Genomic DNA, 18,355 nt, shown 5'->3' on the forward strand with positions numbered 1-18,355 from the left:
CCAAATATTTTGTCTCAAGCTTTAAAATTCATGTTTTTAGTAGGTAAGAGTTTTCTTTTGATTGAAGCCATCCAAAAATGTGGTGGGTGGCCATCTGTCAGGATGTGCTAAACTAGTATAGTCCAATAAAAATATAATGCAAACCACTTCTGTTATTAGAAATATGCTTACTAGGAAATTTTAAATTGCATATTTTATTTAACCCAATATATCCAAATATTATCATGTCAACATCTGATCAATAGAAAAACTAAGATATTTTACATTTTATTTGGACTCATCACACTTCAAGTGCTCATCAGCCATGTATGGCTGATGTCTACTGTACTGAACTGTGCCCTCTCTAGAGTACTGGAAGGGAAATTCTAAGTTTTTGTCAAATTTCTTTGTTATTTTCCTGGTTAAAGGATATCAGCTTGGCAGGCATACATACTTTATAAAGATAACTAATGCTGATGCAAAAAGAATGGCACTACCTTAGAGATGTGTACACGGGCCACTCAACAAAGAGATCTGAGAACATCGTGGCATCTGGAGATTATACTAGTAAAAAGCCATTTTATATTAAGGAAATGACACTCTAAAAACAAAGGCATATGAGCAGGGCATTGCTCAAAGGAAGGGATGCCCCCTCAGCCTTCATGACTTCTAGTGTGTACAAGAGAAGGGCCTCCCCAAAACATATGATGTGTGCACTTGAGGAAGTTTCAGCGTCTGCAGTACATGCTGTATGTAGCACATAGTTCTGACTTCAAACAGATGTGGTAACAACACTGCAGTCTACAGGTGCCAGAGACACATTCCATATGCACACACATGAATCATGGCCACGCCTCAGGTGTGGAGCAGGGATCCTGAAGGATGGGCAGAAGTACACAGGGGTATATAGCACAGCTAACACCTGAATTAAATTGTAGACACCAGCACTGACAACAAGATGAACACATATCCATAAAGTCCTGGCACTATGGTTCAGCCCGAAGAAATGATGAAGTAATTAAGTTTTCCTGGGGGGAAAAAAGGACACATTGAGATTTTTCCCATCAGACATAGCACCGGGCTGTAGAATGCTGAGATGCCTTTTAAGAATCAAACTGTCTGCACCAGATGTCCTACCCACCTCACCAAGACAATCTGGCCTTGCTATCTTTCCAACACAACCATGTATACTTCTCTCAGTAATCACAAGAGACAGAATCACCCAATTTTTGAGCTACTGTAAGTGTCCTCCCACCCCCCCAAGGGGTACCCATTCCATCCATAGATGTACTCCAAAAGTAGGCCACACTCACTCAATCACATAATTCATTTCAGCTTGCTCTGAGGAGCGCAGTAGTGGTGGGGAGGGGTCACAAGAGAAATGAAGGGGAGCAAAGAACCACAGATGAATCATTAAGTGGTATCATGGCTCACTTAGCTGTTATAAAAGTTGGATTTTGTATTTTTCTCTCCAGTCCAGTTAAGCTTGGGAGAGAATTTTGGTTCACGGTGTTTTAACTAGGAATAATAGTTGATTGGCTTTAAAAATTATCTTTTGCTTTGTTTTAGTAAAGCCAAAATTTTAACTGTCCCTCTCTTCTCCAAGCTTTAACTTGACTCATTAGGCCTCTCCAAAATTTCACTATACTAATAAAAAATTCATTTTGTGCCCAAGAAAATTACTTCAGGGGCTTGTTAGAATGTATATGGCCTTGGGGAATTGTGAACAAAAGGGCCAATTTGCCTAAATCCACACAGAGCAGAAGCAGTAGAATCTTCACCTTCTGGCAGACAGCTAACCACTGTTACACAGGCTACCACTGGGTGCCAGAGTATGAGGGTTTTGCTAAGGGTTGACAGGGGCGTTGCTGTGTTTCTCCAAGCAGTACCCAGTACAATAGGCTACGTTGCCTTCATTCTATGAAGATTTATTTTAAAGCTCCTTGCCTCTGATAAGGAATTTTTTTTTTATATGTGATTTTTGCTCTTACATTTGATGCTCAGAGATATAAACTAAGAAAGCATAGCCTGAAGCAATATAAGTTCCCACAGGAGGGAAGAAGCCTCTGGAACTGTAAAACCAGAAGAGGGCACATTCTCAGAGATGAATGGGCCAAAGGTGGTAAATTCCCATGGTAACTAGTTAGACTATCAGAAAGGGTTTTCCTGATGTATCATGGCTATGAAACAAAATTTGAAAATGACAGTGGAATCAAGAAACCAAGGAAGTATTTTTGAGGTCATATAATTCATTCTTCACCAGAGATTGCTGTTCCTGGAATTGTCCATCATCAGCAGGGTCCATACAAGCCAACTGGAATATCTCCTGGGGGGAGAGTGGACTCATTGAAGGGTATCCACTCCGGCCACTCCTGAAAACCAGTATCAAATTCAGAGTTAATGAGAGAGACAGAGTCATGCCACAGCTTCCACTAATAATTCCCACCCCAGACAAGACCTTCCCCACAAGAGCAACACCCTTCCTTTACCCATGGCTGGTCTGAGCCTAGTGACTTACAGGTGGCTGGCCCTAGAACAAGACTTATTTTTAAAGTATAGGAAATATAGAAAGTTGTGTTTGCAACCTGCATTTGGAATCACTCATCATTCTGCTAGCAACTAGCATTTCTGTGACAAGTGACATCATTTGTCACACTCAGCCATATGGAAGACCAGTGTTAAGATTGTAAACCTGTTTCTGTTGAGTTTTCCCACTGGGCCAAAAAATGCCAGTTTAAACAGTGAACAGCTTGTTTAAATATTAGGCAGCCATGGTCTTTAAAAAAAAAAAAATCCCCACTCTCAGTAATATGGTGTTATTGTGCCAACATCCCTGGCCAAACCAGACTCAATCCAACTCAATTCCATGAAAATTTACTGAAAGACTACTCTGTACTATGCACTGTATCTACTAGCTCTTGAACTGGGGGATAATTCCAGAGGTGGTGTTGAGGAAGGGAAAACTTCTGAATTTAAGGCAAGGTAATCAACCCCAAGGTTTGATTAAATGGTGATGAGGTAAGGGCAAGGACAAAGTCTGCAAGTGTTTTAGAGGCCTCTAAAATGAAAGGTATGAAGCGCTATGACAGTAGGTTTTCATTAACTACCATTTGGCATTTCCAGATACTCTGTGACAATCAGATTCATTGGGCTGGTTAGAAGAAATAGAAACAGCTGACCTTTCCTGAGGCTTTGGCTCCTGTTGCTATTCACTGCCACCAGTATGGTAACAGCCACCTTTGGCCTGATCAATAATGCAAAGTGAGCTTCTGGGTTATGGGAAGAGGGACAGAGGCCAGTGGCTAGGCAGCAGCTCTATCAGAGGTGGTGGGCCTAGGAGCAGATGTGATGCCATCTCAGCCAGTGTCAGTCTTCTCTAGACAAAGTCATTTCACAGTTCAGTCTACTGAAAACTGCAACCAGTGGAAAACTGGAGGCACAGCAAGCATTGCCAATTACTTAAAAAATAATCCATAGGGGTAATCTTAGTAGATTAGATTATAGGGAAGATCTAAACAGCAGAGAATCATCCAGTTTGTCCCCTTCTGTCAGTGAGGGCTTTAGCTGAGTTTTCCTAACTACTACAAACTCCTCTGATATTTAAATAACCTGTCTATATGTCAGAACATCCTTCGTATGCTGTGCCCTGAAAACCATCTGGGAACAAAATGACTGTTACAAGCGTTAGAAGTGAACCCACTTTTGTGCAATGACAGAGAATGAGTAATTATAGAATCAAGAGGTAGAGAAGATTTTCTATGGGTTGAATGTACCCCCTGAAAATTCATGTGTTAGAAATTTCATCCCTAAAGTTATATGTTAATAGTATCTGAAGGTGGAACATTTGGGAGGTAATGAAGACTCAGTGAGGTAATGAGGATCTGGCTCTCATGATGGCATTAATGGCTTAAGAAGAAGAAGAAAAAAGACTGAAAGACCTCAGTTACATGCCTGTTCTCACTGTGTGATGTCCTCCACAACAGTATGATACAGCAAAAAGGCCCTCACCATATGTGAGCACCATGCTCTGGGACTTCCTAGCCTCCAGAATAGTAAACCAAATAAAATTCTATTCTTTATAAACTACCTGGTTCCAGGTAGTTTGTCAGAATAACAGAAAACAGACAGATAGGATCGTTTGAATCACTAACCAACCATACCAAATTGAATAATTTGAACCCAGAGTGATATCCTACTTTAAAAACCTTCTTGTTTTGGGTTAAGTCTGGAGCCAGCACATGGCCTCTCTCATCTCATCTGGCCCCAACCTCATCAACCTCCCCATACATCACTTTCCTCTTTGCTCCAGATATTCAACACACTGGCTTTTTCTTTTTGTTGTATGTGCCAGGTTTCTTCTCCTTGCTCAAGACTCTTAACAAAGGTTGTTTACAGGGTGCTGGATGCTTCTCTCCAGTTCCCTGTTAGGAACTCTTTCCATGTAATTTTGAATTTTCTTACCAATATTCACTTCCTTAGGAACCTCTATCTTCCATAATTGGTCAAAACACCTTATATGCACTCATATCATACACCTTTTTTCTTTCTAGAATTTATCACAACTCTAAATCACTGAAAATAACAACTTTTCTTTTCTCCAGTAATTCTCCTGTTTAATGCATGGCTTTCCTAGTTGCAGGCTCACCATGACAGAGCAATCTCTGCTTGAACAATCCATAGCTCTAGACATATGGTACTCCTGAGGAACCAGCTTGCTATTTCTCTGGTGTTCCCACTTCAGGAACTGTTACCAACATCTTCCCAAAGGTTCAGACCAGAGACACATGGGTCATCTTGATCCCTCCTTCTCTATCATTGCATGTAGCAAATCAGTCACTAAACCCTACCCATTTTTCCTATGAAATCTCTCATCTGCCCATCTCTCCCCATTTCTACCCTGTCAGTCCAAGTCACTGTTATTAATAGTTTACATAATTGCAGTTACTTTCTAAATGATGTTGTCTCTAGAATTGCTCCCGCAAATCCATTAAGTCTACATTGAATTCATGAATGAATTTTGAAAAGCACGTATCTTATCATGTCACTCTGAAGAATAAAGCCCTAGTCTCCTAATACAAAATCTAACTTCTTTATCTTGCTTATAATGGTCTCTAAGTCCTGACTCCTATATAACTCTCCAAACCCAGAAGCTGCCACCTCTCCTGTGCCTTCTGCTCCAACCAGCCTACAGTTTTTAGGTGTCTTAAATGTACCATACTTTCTCACCATTCTTGAAGAGTTTGCCTTTATGTCTAGTTTAAATGTTATTTCCTTGGAAAGTTCCCCCTCCAAAAAATAAAATCCTCAAACAAAGTGAGTGGCTTCCTTTACAATATCCCACTCTTCTGTACTTTATCCTGTACTACTCTTACAATTTCTTTTTCCAGCTTTGCCTCCAGTGCCTGAGCCAGTGCTTGGGACAAATTGGTTCTCAATAAATATTGGTAAAATCAGTAAGTAAATGAATAGATAAAACAAAAGAGAACCTGGAATGATAACAGGGTGTGGGGAAATTTGTATAATAAGTGCAGTAGACAGAGAAGACATTTATATCTGGGGGTGAAGAGGGCATCTTCCATTTCTAGGCCGAGGAGATCCCATTGCTCTAGTCATATCTCCTTCCTTCCCTTCCTGCACAAAGCAAAAATGGACATCGACTTGTTTTCTGGGGATAGAAAATCACCTCATCACATAAAATTATTTGTAAAAATAACCAAGACCTTACTCTGTCCTGCTGGAAATAAGGCATGACTTTGATCTTCTCTTCCAAATATGTTGCATTGTGACCTCTGAAAATGCTTTTCAAAAACAGATCTCCAACACCACAGGTAGAAATAAATTAATGGTGTGAGTAATTCCAAATGGCATTCCAGCAGTGGTCTCATTCCCAAGCCCTGGATATCACTTTCCTGATAATTAGTTAAGTTGTGTGACTTACTGATTATTGGTTTTATAAGAACTAGGACTGTGTTAAATGCAACCACAAAAATGCATTTACATTGAGTAGAGGAACTCGTGCTCTTTGGGTGCCCAGACCATGCTTGCTGATGACAGAAAGACAGTGTTATGATGAGGTATACATGCTACATCAGGTCATTTATGACTAATAACCAAACTGGAGTTAAGAATTATAACTCAAAAGAAGTGGAAAATTCTTTAATTAGGGTTTTTTTTTTTTTACTTCCATTTTTTTTCTGACTTCCATTTTTTTTCTGATACAAGGTCCCTTTTGTTCATTAAGGGTAACAAGATATAGGGAAAAGACTTCAGAGTCTGACATAACTCACTTAAAATTCCAGTTTGGTTTACTAGCCATATGGCTTGGGCAACTAATTTAACCTCTTTTAGCCCCCATTTCTTCATTTGTAAAAACAGTGATATTAACATGTATCCCCAGGATAGCTGACTACTAAACTAAGAATCAAGTGAGATCAAGCAAATAACATCTGTGGAAGTGTCAATCCCACAAAAATAATCCAGTAACTATTACTTCTCTTCCCCTTTTATACTCAGCAATCATGGTACCTGTCAAAGACTTTGCATCTTTTATCAGGGCAAGGGATTCACTGAGAAGTGATAACCAAGAATGTGATAGAAGACAATTATTCTTCATAAGAGAACTACAGCTAAGATGCTAGTCAAAACTCCTTTCTTCTACTGTCCTTTAGCAGTGACTACTGACTCTGAAGCAGGTGCAGCAAACATGCTTAGTTTGCCATTCTCTTACCCCTACACATTAACCAATTTGAGATACTCAACCTCAGGAAAAGAACTATCTCACAGTATGATTTATTGTGTTTCCAGGTCTTCACAGTAGCCTGGGTGGCAGAATGCAAGGAAAGGTCATGGACTCACAGGCCTGAAACAGGGTCCTGCTGGAGATAAGGCAGGGATTTTGCATTAGCAATGATCTCTTGAGGCAGCGATGAGGGCTCCATCCGCTGAAACATGGGTGCATTTTTCTGCGTAATAAGAAAGAATGAATTCCCATGATTTTGTGGGACCCAATATGGGTAAAATACACTTTACATGATTAACACTGAAACATGATTGCCACTTTGACTATTTTAACCTTTGATCCTCTGAGTTTCTAATCCTGTGTCACTAGAAAGTTCTTGGGACCTTGCTCCCCTTATTGTACTCAAAGGGCACTAAGCCCCAGGGATACACAGCTTGCCCACATGTCTCTTCATGGCCCACCCACCTGCCATGTTGTCCTTGATCCTCACCTGTTCTTCCAGCTGCTGCCTTTGCTTCTTCACCTTACTCTGTTTATAATAGTCCATGATCATCATTGCTGCATAGATTTTGCCCACAGTCAGGTCAGAGGCTAAAAACGTAAATGTGGAACAGGTGACCAAGGGGAAGACAGGTGAGAGAGAGTAGGTATACCTTACAAGCCTTGTTATCCACTCTTCAAAGTAGTCTGCACCCTCAGTCACCCATTCATTGAACATTTATGAGGCTCTGAGGACACGTGAATAGGTCCCCAAATCTGTCTCAAGGGGCAGACATATCCACCCAATGATGGTGATGATAACAATACTGATGTTAAACAATTCATGAGTAAACATCACCTCCTACCATTCTAGATGTCAATATCTAAGTAATAATACCCTTTCCCAACTGCAAGAGGATTTGCTGAACAGTATTATCTGAAGGGAGGGAGCCCTGGATACAGTCAGTTTCACTTACAATCACAATGACGTATCTGAAGAACAGTTTTCAATTAATGATGACAAAAAGAACTTAAGAAGTGGGGGACTTAGTTTCCTAAAGATCAAAGAGCAATCTTCCCTTATCTCTTTGATTACTCTGGGTTCCCCAAAAGATGTGCTGTTGGCATACTAGGCCACAGTGACAAAGACACTCAGGAGGAGACCCCACACCTTTGGGCATGGGCACAAGTAGATCCAGCATCTTCTGGGACAGATGAGGCCAGATGGCCAGCGTCTCCTTTTGGAGCTCTGAGTCTAGCTGCTGCCTGTCTGCACCACCTAGAATAAGATAAATTATTAATAAACAAATCAGAACAGACACAGAAATAACAAGGGCTGAGGGAGTAGGTAGGGGCAGGAGCTGAATCAGCAGGGCACCTCACATTCCAAGAGAAAATCTTGGCACTTAGTGACAGCAAATTTTGTAATACCAGTCTTTCTGCTGAGGAAGCAGAACACACTTTGGCTCCCATTTTCATATGACACTCCAGAGATCTGAGGCCCTGAGACCAAGATCAGCTTCCTCATTGATCCTAACAGCCTCCCAGGTACTCAATACATCTGAGGGAAAATTTAAATAGCCACGAGAAGCATCCCTGCCTTGTTATACACACATCAATCCTTCCAGCGACCTTATTCCACAGTCAAAGTGACTTGATTTTAAAAAGGATTTGGATCGAAAAGGGGAAGGCAGGCTGAAGGCCTCTCTAGAAGGAGGAAACCATTTATCTTCTACACCACTAAATTAGCAATCAAGATGGCCAAAGAATTGTGCCTCCATGATGGCACCTGCTACAGAAGCTTTACAAGACTTAGAAAAAAAGATGCCGTCCAGGGAAAAAAATGTTAGAATTATAATTTATGTGTTCAATAAACAAATATTTCTCAAATGCCTACTATATGCCAAACACTGTAGCTTATACACTGTTAGAACTGAAAGGAGTCCTAGAGAAGATCAAACCATTTATTTCAACAGAAAAAAGGCAAGTATTACAGTTATTGAGTCTCAGAGGTGAAACCAAGACCCTGATTATTTGATTTCCAGGTCACTGTTTTGTTGTGTCCTTGGCTAAGTATGTAATAGTTCAAATGGTTTCATCCTATACCACACTGCACAGATTATTCCAGAATTCCTCCCTCCTTCCTTTCTTTTCTTCCTAAGCTGACCTTTGGCAATTTTAATGTCCAAAGCTGTCCGGATCAGAGCCATAAGTGTGGAGGTGAAGTGGACTGTCATGTCCTCAGCTACTGGCATATTCATCAGGACCAACCTCTGTGTGAAAGAGAAAAAAAGAAACAGCAGGCAAAAAAAAAATATATTGAAAGACACCTTGGTGAAAAGGAAAGAAAAGTGCAGAGGTCAAATGCACAGACGAAAAAGAAGGGCAAGGATTCCCCATCCCCTGACCCAGTCCTGCTTTCCCTACTTCTCACTGAAGGCTCATTAGCTGCTGTTTTTATTCCCATCCAGGGAATGATGCCAAATTCCAAGCAAAGGGAGCTCCCTAGTCATTCTGTAGAACTTCCCCATAGAAAGTCCCAAGAATATCTTCCATAGAGATGGGAGGTGATTTCAAGAAGCAGCTAAAGGAAAGGAGTCAGCTCTGGGAGGTGGCTCCACTCCCTGTATCAAGGCTGCTCCCATATTTCCCACCTGTCCCATGAACTCCCCAGACTTGATGGAACATAGTGAAGGGGAGGTTTTACTCTGCTTATCTGACTTGAAAGATGCATCCTGGTGCCCCCTTTTTGAGTCTTTAAAGGATGGAATTTGCCAGCACATAATTGAACATGCATAAGTCCAACTTATCCAAAGGATGAGGTGGAGCAGGATGGATAGGGAAAGAGTGCAAACAGGCTCTATGGGAAGGAAGACAGGGAGAGCAGGGAAGAGAAAATGAGAGAAGGGGGCACAGGCAGGAGCAGAGTGGGCAGGCCCTGTTCCCCTCACCCAGAAGAAGGGCTCCAACTGAAATGGCCAAATCCACTTTCCAGAGAGTGTCTTGCTTTTGGAATTCTTTAACTTTCCTACCAATCCTCTCTCCCTTTCTTCCACCAAGCTTCATCCCACAAATTCAAAGAATTCAAGGCTACCTTCCACCACCTGGTATTTTTGACTGTGGCCATCATGAGCAAAAAGGATACCAGTCCCTAAGCTGCACAAGGAGTCTTGTACTACCTTTCCAAGATAGATGAGGGTCCTTAATAGCCACATTCTAGTGAGATGCTCTCTGGTAGGTAGCAGAAGGGCCTCTAGAAGAACCACCAGCCTGGCAGTGGGGAAGTGTTCTTCACAAGGCAGGGTCATTAGTACTCAACTGGGGCATCTTGCCTGACAAACAGGCATGATGTCTTAAGAGTATAAAGATCATTTCTTGCTTGGTTCTGAGTTCCATCTCTCCCATTTCTGTGAACTTTCAGAGAGTGGCAATATTACTACAATGTATGCCTGGGTGAACTTCAGAGCTCCAGAGTCTTGGGTCAATCTAAACAACCAAGAGGAATTAACTATTACTAATAGATGAAGAAAAATTCAGGCCCCAAAGCTACGAGCAACCTAAGTGAGCCATGGGGAATCTCTCCGCGTCTCACTCATGCTAATAAGGCAAAGCTAAAGCAGAATGCAACTCGTGCCCATTGTCCTCTCCCTTGATTGTTTCCAAGGGAGAGCTGGGTAGCTGAGCCAACTGAGGCAGAAAGCTGCATTCCTCAATGCGTCACAGGATTGACAACATCCTTTTGTCTTATAGCTGGAAGGAAACTATACCATTGTTCCTGTGTCGTGGGGGGAAGAAATTGGTTAAGTCTTCCTTTCTCCCTAAAATTTCTTCTGGAACCAGGTTTGGAGGAATTTCTGCATTATTTCTTTAATTTATCTGAGTGAAGAGGTTTCTTTTTTAAAGAAGCTCTGACAGCTGTTTTGTTGTAGGCTTCTTTCTTGGCCATACACAATTCCTCTGGCCATCACTCCGCCTCCTTTAAAAGGAAACCCACCTCTTAACAGTGCCTTTCTAGGCACTAACCCTCATCTAACCCTCTGATGAGAAGCCACACACTTGTAGGAGCACAAACACATTTAAAAACAGACCCCGCATGGTGAACAGTATTGGGAACCATTCGTGTATCCTTTTATGACTTCATCCTTCTGTGAAACTTTCTGACTTCAGTCTCATCATTTCTCTTTTCCTTACATCCCTCCTCCACCTCCCCAGCCCAGCTTCCTCCCATGTTCTGGCCTCCCCACAACTGATCCCATTTCCTATTGTTCTCTAGCCCAGAACAAAGGAAGGGGTGGTCTACCTTATATGCCACTTTGGAGGGACATCTCTTGCCGAGGCCTAGCGGTGGTGACATGAGAGTCAGCATTTCATACATCTCAGTGTAATGGATGCGGCCACTGCTCATGGGGGTGGTTAAGTTGGGATGGGGTTGGGCAGGCCAGGGGGGTTGGGGTGGGGATGGGGAGAGGCAGGGAAAGGAGAAGGAATTGGTGGGGGAAGGATGCAGACAGATAGGAGGGGAGAACAGGCATTCCCAGAGAGCAAAACAATACAGAAAACAGGAGAAGAAAAACAAAACAAAATGGACAAACAGGAAAAGAATAGGAAACCTGTTAATCAAGGCAAATCGTACATGTGACTCCATCCTGGTGTGGATTTATATCACACCCCACACAGACCCGGGAACGCTGGTGGCAACCTCTGGTCCCTCTGACATTGTCAGAGGGCACTGACAGGGGCTTGCCCTCTCCTCCTTGGTTAGTGCTGTCCTGACTTCCCTGCTCACTGCGCCCACCCCCAGTATAACACAAGCGTGTATTCAATTCCCAGGGCTGTGCGTGAGTGGTATAAACCGGATAGACGGTGCTCCGGCTATGGGTGGGAATTTGAAGCTCTGGCTGGGACACTGGCCTGGAAGTCAGGCCTCTCCCCTCCCACGAACCCACAGGCAGAGCACCGTGTATCCCCCCTCTGTGGTGTGTGTGCAGCAGGAGGCGGTGACGGCTTGCGTTGAAAGTGGGAGGCTAAGGTTGCTTGTCAGAGTCGGCCCTGTTGCTTCCACCTGGCTCTGTGGACAAGAGTGCTCTTTATTCCCCAGCATGCACCAGCTGATGACATGCTGGGGACAGAAGAAACAAAACCAGGAGGAGGAAGAGCATCTTGCATGCCATGCTGCCCTCCCCAGCTCTCCCGCATGCAGCTGGGCTGCAGGTTTCACCAGGGTGGAGTTTAAAGAGTCTCAGCAGAGGCAGCTGTTCAGCCTCCCGAGTTCGGAATCACTGTGTCACCATCCCAAGTCAGCTCCATCCATTGCCCAGACATCCTTCCTGAGCCTATGTCTTCTTCCAGCTGCCTGGGCAGTGCTATGCCCCAGGAAGCAGTCCCGAGAGAGGGTTCCTTATTTAGTAGTCTTGGCTTTGGATATGGGCATGGTAGAGCCTTTGGGACATAGTGTTCTCAGGGTATGACAAGGTTGGAAAGGGAGGTCCTATGTGCTTCTGAACAATGTCCTTGGTCTAACCAATAAGAATTGACTCTGCAATTGTGACAGATCCCTCACAACTGTATACGGCAAGGCCCTACAGCCAAGAATCTGCTGACTCTCCCTTCAGCGTCTACTGAGGCCATCCCAGACTCTCTGAGCTATGAACATCTCCAACACACTCCCAAATCTATGCCTACTCTTACGTGTTACCCTAATTCTTTATTGTTCTTCACTCTCTGTACTACAAATTTATTTATTTATTTGCGGGCTGTACTGGGGATTGAATTCAGGGCCTCATATCTGCTAGGCAAGTGCTCTACCACTTGAGCCACACCCTCATCCCTTTTGCTTTTCATTTTTCACATAGGGTCTTACACTTTTGCCTGAGCCAGCCTTGGACAGTGATCCTCCAATTACTACCTCCCCAGTAGCTGGGATCACAGGTGAACACCACCAGATGTGGTCCCCTGTCCTACAACTTTTATTATCATCGCTGGCCAAACTACCCAGAAGCTGGGAGGGAGGACAGAGGTAGGGATAACGACTCACACGAGAGTCATTATACATGGGGTGTGGCCTCTCTCTCTCCAGTGAAGGGAAACCAGAATTCTTTGATGGATCAAAAAAAAATTGCTGCATTCTCCAGAGGAGGGAGAGGTCTTCCTGGTAAAATGTATGAACTAAGGTGGGATAGATTGTGTGTGTGTGTGTGTGTGTGTGTGTGTGTGTGCACATACACAATGTGTGCATGGGAAGAAAAGAGAGATCAAATTGGTCTTGATATTAAGTCTTTAACTTTTTTCTGCCTTCCCCACAAAACGTGCCCTTTTTCCTTCATAACAGCTGCTGGTTCTGGGAGGGTTTGGACCTCTTTAAACTCAAAGGAAAGCAACATGAAGGTTGCCTCATGTGGCGTAGTGGTGGTGGAGCAGAGGACGGAAAGGAAGGGTAGATGCTGCATCCCACCGCAGGTCGTGGCTGGGGACTGGAGGCAAACCTTGCAAGCCACCCTGTAGGGGCAGTTTTCTCCCAGGCCCAGAGGAGGCGAGATCACCCGCACTAATTTGTACATATCCTTATACGGGATCCTGCCGCTGTAAAGGAAGCACAGGTGGGTTAATAGGATACTCAGAGAAGGATGGGAAAGAAATGACACCTTTGCCCTGGAGGGGCTGGCTGGAAGAGTAAGTACAGCTTTTCTTGAGCCTAAAAAAGCCAGAACAGAGAACAGCAAGCACCAAAGAACTGTTACTTTACCAAACTATACTGCCCCAATTTTCTCCAGATATTAGAATCCTTCAGATGTCAAAAAAGAACTGCCTGCTGACCAAGAAAAGCCAGAGATGCCTATCTGGCCCATACTTGGCTCAGCGCAGCCATAGCCCTGGCTCTAGGTAGGCGTCTAAGAAAAAAGACTGCCAGTGTTCCTCTGACCAATACCAGGCTGTTGTAGAGTGGAGGACTGCAGAACTGTTTGCTTTTCACACACATTAATTACAGTTGGTTACTCAGAGCTGCCTGTCAAGGCAGTGGGAAGTCAGCGTCTTTCTGCAGACTTTGTGAGACAAATTCCTATTAAGCTAATTAGCACAGAGCACAGTTGGCACAAGAGAGTTTGCAAAGGATTTTGATTCTCTTTGTGACAGATTTTTTTTCCAAGTTCAGCTTGGGTAAACTCTGCTTTACGTGGTGGGAGCCTGCTGGATCCATGTCCAGAAAGCAACCTGGAACATACTTTCTCCAGCTCAGTTCCTGCCACCTAGGATCCAAGTGCGATTCAACCAGAATTCCAGGAACAAGATGAGTCATCTGATCAACCCCCTTTCCTTTGAGCCTGGTAGAGAGTCCTGGCTTCCTGTGGAAGGGACAGAATTAACACTTGATTAATCTCAGTGGTTACAGCATCTTCCTTGCCAGGGGTCAGAACAAGGAAGTCATGGTTAGGCTCTGCAGATCTGTACATATCCTGGAATGGACCAGGGTTTCCACTATAAATTAATTATAAGTACAGTATCTCCACCTCAGCATCCTTGCCAGCAGTCACATGAGGGCCGGCGCTTTGTCCCAGATTCACTCTTTGTAGCTTTTTCTTGATTTGGGTGCTGATTCCTCTTATTCTTCCAGAAAGCAGTTCATAAGTCCCACCAAGTCTCTTACCTCTTGAAGGGAGGTAATTTAACTGTGTGTCCATTTATTTTGCTTCTTAGTGAGATTGGGAAGTAAGTGGCTTGCTAGGTAGTGGCTATAGGCTGATGTTCTTTACAACCTTGTATCAGTCCTCCTTTTAAGGACATTGGCTCACTGTACTTTTTGCTTATCCCTTCCCAGCTTCTTTATTGCATTCAGAAAGCCAATTAAACTCCAATCAGAATGAGTTACACTGTGGCTTTCAAAGTGTAACTTTCAAAGAGAATAGAAGAGGTTCTCCTTTGTCTTTTTTCTCAGATGCTCATGTGACTGAGTGTCATGATTAATCCTCATGAAATGGTTCCTTCCCAGCAGTTGGAATGAGGGAGGAGCATGTTTAATGCACACGGGGCACTTGGATCCTATGATAGGGTGAAACCACAGGAAGTTGGAGTTTCTGAGGAACAAGGACATTTGGAGAAGGCTAGATGAGCAATGAACTCCTTTGGTAGCAGATGATTTCTCTTTTCTCAGGTGAGTGACCAGGTACCACCGCCTCCATTGCTATCCATGCTTTCCAGATGCTGATTTTCTTTACTTCCAAGTTGCATTCATAGGGTTATTGACAATTATATTGGTAGCCTGCACGATGTATTATCATCCTCACAACCACCCTTCAAGGTAGGGAGTATAACTTCTCCAAGGCCACAGAGCTGATCAAATGCAGGTCTGGCTGCATTCTCCAACACCCCCATACCCATTGCTCTTAAAAGAGCTATCTGTTAGAAAGTGAATCCAGAAAGGAAAAGCTATTTCTCAGCCATTGTAACAGGAGTGAATGTAAGTAATTCTACGCCCTAAGTCATCAATAATTAGAAAACAGAAGAATAATTCTGATTCACTGATCAGCCCCCAAAACAGTAACCCAAGTTCAATAGCCTCACAGGGGATAGACTTGGGGGAAGTCTCAGATTATAAAGGGGGTTCCAGGTGGAAGCAACGTGGTCCATTCCTGTGAAAGATGACATTTCCTGTAGTATTTTCAGAGGGGGACCAGAATGGGTAGAATGGTAAGTGAAGACCCAGAAGCTAAGATGACCTGGGTCAGAAAGGTTTTCATTCACAGAACTCTGTCGTTGTCCTCAACTATGTGGTCCAAAATGTTGCCTTTGTACTTTGAAGTGAGGGTTAGCAAACTTTTTTCCACAGTAAAATGTTTGGCAATATCTTGAAAGTAAATATTTTTTAATTTGAGGACCATGCCATCTGTGTCACAACTGTTCAATTCTTTCTTGTAGAATGAAAGCAGCCATATACAATACATAGATGAATAATTGTAACTTTGTTCCAATAAAACTTTATTTGCAAAAACAGCCAGTGGGCCAAATTTAGCCAATGGATAGCAGTTTGCTAACCCCTGCTTTTCTAAAGCCCAGAAGGCACAATGTCAGCTCAGAACTTCTGGAGAGTGGAAAAGATAGTAAAGAAGCTATTCCCACCAGCTCCTGCCATATAATTTAGTTCCATGTATTAAAAATTCACAAATGTTTAAAGGAACAGTTGGGAGAACAACTTGCTTGGTTTTGTGAAATATAATTTCACAGTTGTATCCAACTGCATCTGTCAAGAGGGATAAGGGAGACAAAACACTAATATCATTGACCATGGTGGCTAGATGTACCACTAGCCGAGAAAACCCTTATCAAAGCCCCCAGTACCCCAAAGGAGTTCACTAATATTGGCAGGATCAGAAGAGACAATTGGAAGTTCCTATGGGAGTGAACCCAAACAATCTGAGGTGATGGCTGTGTGATGAAATTGGCACACAAAGGGTAAAGCCTGTCACAGAAGGAAAGGGAGGGCAAAGGAAACCCTGTGATGACGAGCTTGATACCAGAGCCTCTTCCGTGGGAGAAGTCTCCTTTCCTTTTGTAACAGGTAAGCTTTTATGTGGTTCCAATTCCAACCTCTTTCCTGAGAACTCCAGAGGCCCTTGACCTCTGAATGGCCAAGAGGCCTACGCACCATGCTGCTCTGTCATATTCTGCCCAGACGCGAACAAACTCATCCAAGTGGTGAGGCCCCAGGATGGAAGAGTCCCGAGTCAGGTACTCAAAGTTGTCCATGATGACAGCCACAAACAGGTTGAGCATCTGAAGGGCAAGGGGGAGAGAAGGCGTTAGGGGAAACTTCTAGTAGAGCTAAGGGAGTGGGCTAAAAGACTTCAAAAGTTTGTGAGGCTGAAATTCCACTAAAAGTGCTGTCATTTTTCACACTCCACATCTCACTGTATAAGCATTATGATTTTATTTGCTATGCCCCTTCATATTTATAAAATAGTCCATAGTCTCTTTTATTATTTGTCCAATTTACCTAATTGTTCTGTAGCAGTGGCAACTTTATCATTTTTAAAGGATCGAGAAAGTCAAGGCCAGACGCTTTCCCTCTCCAGCCTCCCTCTCTCACTTTTGCTGCACAAAAGAGGCCCAAGAAAGAACTGGTGAGAAGTCTCAGATCCAAGGCCATGGCTTACTATGTGAGGGTTGGAAGGTGTTCTTGGATCTGAAGAGGGTTCCAGCACCCTTTTCCCATGTGTTTGTTTCCTTTACTATGCATCTAAGTATGTCCCAAAAACACAGTCTCAGTTGCTGGGTGTGTGATATAAGAAAGCTGAAATCCAGAGAAGAGCCCCATGCCTAACAGTAGGGACAGAAAGGAATGTAAAGGCAATTTCTCCTGGCTGAAGAAAAAATGTAGAAAAGGGTTGATTCCTTAGCTGAGTCCTGATAGACCAGGTCCTATTTACCAGACAGACACAGGTACAGAAGAGGGGACTTAGGCAGAGGAGACAGCATGAACGAGAGAAAGAGAGAGAGAGCGAGCACAGAAGTACAATGGGACAGGCACCTTCTAGGGATCTGTAAAGAGGGCAGAGCAGCTAAGGTCAACTGCCAGATCACAGAAGTGTTTTCTAACCACACTACAGAGTCTAGACCAAGATCAGCAATGTGGCCAGATGGCATATCTCGTGGGTTTTGTGAGTCGTACAGTCTCTGCTGCAACTATTCAGCTCTTCTGTTATAGCACCAAAACAGCCACAGATAGTATATATACAAATGAGCATGGCTGTGTTCCAGAGAGCTTTGTTTATGGACACTGAAATTTGAATTTCATAGAATTTCCACATGTCATGAAATATTATTCATCTTTTGGTTTTATTCCTCTCAACCATTTAAGAATATAGAAACCATTCTTACCTCATAGGCCACACAAAAACAGATGGCAAAACGGATTTGGCCCACGGGCTATAGTTTGCTGATCTCTAGAGGAATAGAACCAGAAACCACTAAAGGGGTTTAAACAGAAGAGAGACCAAGGGATATTTGCATTCACAAAGAACCCTGGTGACAGTGCTATGGTGTTTCATTGGTGCCCAGCACCCCTTGACTATATTTCTGGTATAGATTTGCCTGTCCCAGTGAGTGTGATCCAATGGGGGGCCATCATGTGACCTAGGTCTCAGAAAGTCATTGAATCCCACTTCCTTGAGCCACAGTAGTTGATGATCCAATCAAAGCCAAAAAAAACGAGGGGGGTGGGTACTGGGCAAAAGATTTGCTCTTCCCAATTGCTCTTGAATGTGTGAGAATATAAGGTCTAGAGCTGCGGCTACATTCCTCTGGGAGCCATAGGGTGGGGTTCTGAGAAACAATTTCACATAAGAAAAAATGGAGGAAGAGATCTGGCAGTAGAGAGAGGAATCTGGTCCTGGTAATGCCATCTGGACCCCATATCAAGTCCTGCCTAAGCCTGCTCTGCTCCAGGATGCCTCACTGACATTAGCCTATAAAATCTAATTTTGCTTAGCCTGGATCTAATTGGGATTTCCATCACTTGAAATTCAGAGTCCTGCCTGATAGAGACCAACTGGTTATAGGGATGAGAAAACAGAAGTCTCAGTTGTGAGTTCCCAGGTTAAGTTTGCTAGATATGCAAACAAGGTTACAGGATAAGGACAGAGTGTACAGAAGGACAGGGTTGAGAGT

The 18,355-nt window shown here is 43.3% G+C and overlaps 1 protein-coding gene across 11 annotated transcripts in view; it reads right to left on the reverse strand.

The window, feature by feature from the left end:
• Positions 1-18,355, reverse strand: part of Cacna1e (calcium voltage-gated channel subunit alpha1 E) — a 477,885-nt gene that overhangs the window by 12,873 nt on the left and 446,657 nt on the right. For 8 of the 11 annotated variants that reach the window (XM_074047300.1, XM_074047301.1, XM_074047305.1 and 5 more), the window contains 7 exons: positions 16,335-16,462; positions 10,998-11,094; positions 8,865-8,970; positions 7,869-7,976; positions 7,209-7,309; positions 6,835-6,941; positions 2,240-2,351 (listed from right to left, as the gene is read on the reverse strand). In XM_074047300.1, coding sequence (XP_073903401.1) covers positions 2,240-2,351; positions 6,835-6,941; positions 7,209-7,309; positions 7,869-7,976; positions 8,865-8,970; positions 10,998-11,094; positions 16,335-16,462 — 759 coding nt within the window. Of the gene's footprint in view, positions 1-2,239; positions 2,352-6,834; positions 6,942-7,208; positions 7,310-7,868; positions 7,977-8,864; positions 8,971-10,997; positions 11,095-13,179; positions 13,277-16,334; positions 16,463-18,355 lie in introns of all 11 variants that reach the window. The other 3 variants (XM_074047306.1, XM_074047299.1, XM_074047303.1) reach the window with 1 other exon arrangement.

This window comes from Castor canadensis, chromosome 11 (assembly GCF_047511655.1).
Source record: "Castor canadensis chromosome 11, mCasCan1.hap1v2, whole genome shotgun sequence".
NCBI classification, from domain to species: Eukaryota; Metazoa; Chordata; class Mammalia; order Rodentia; family Castoridae; genus Castor; species Castor canadensis.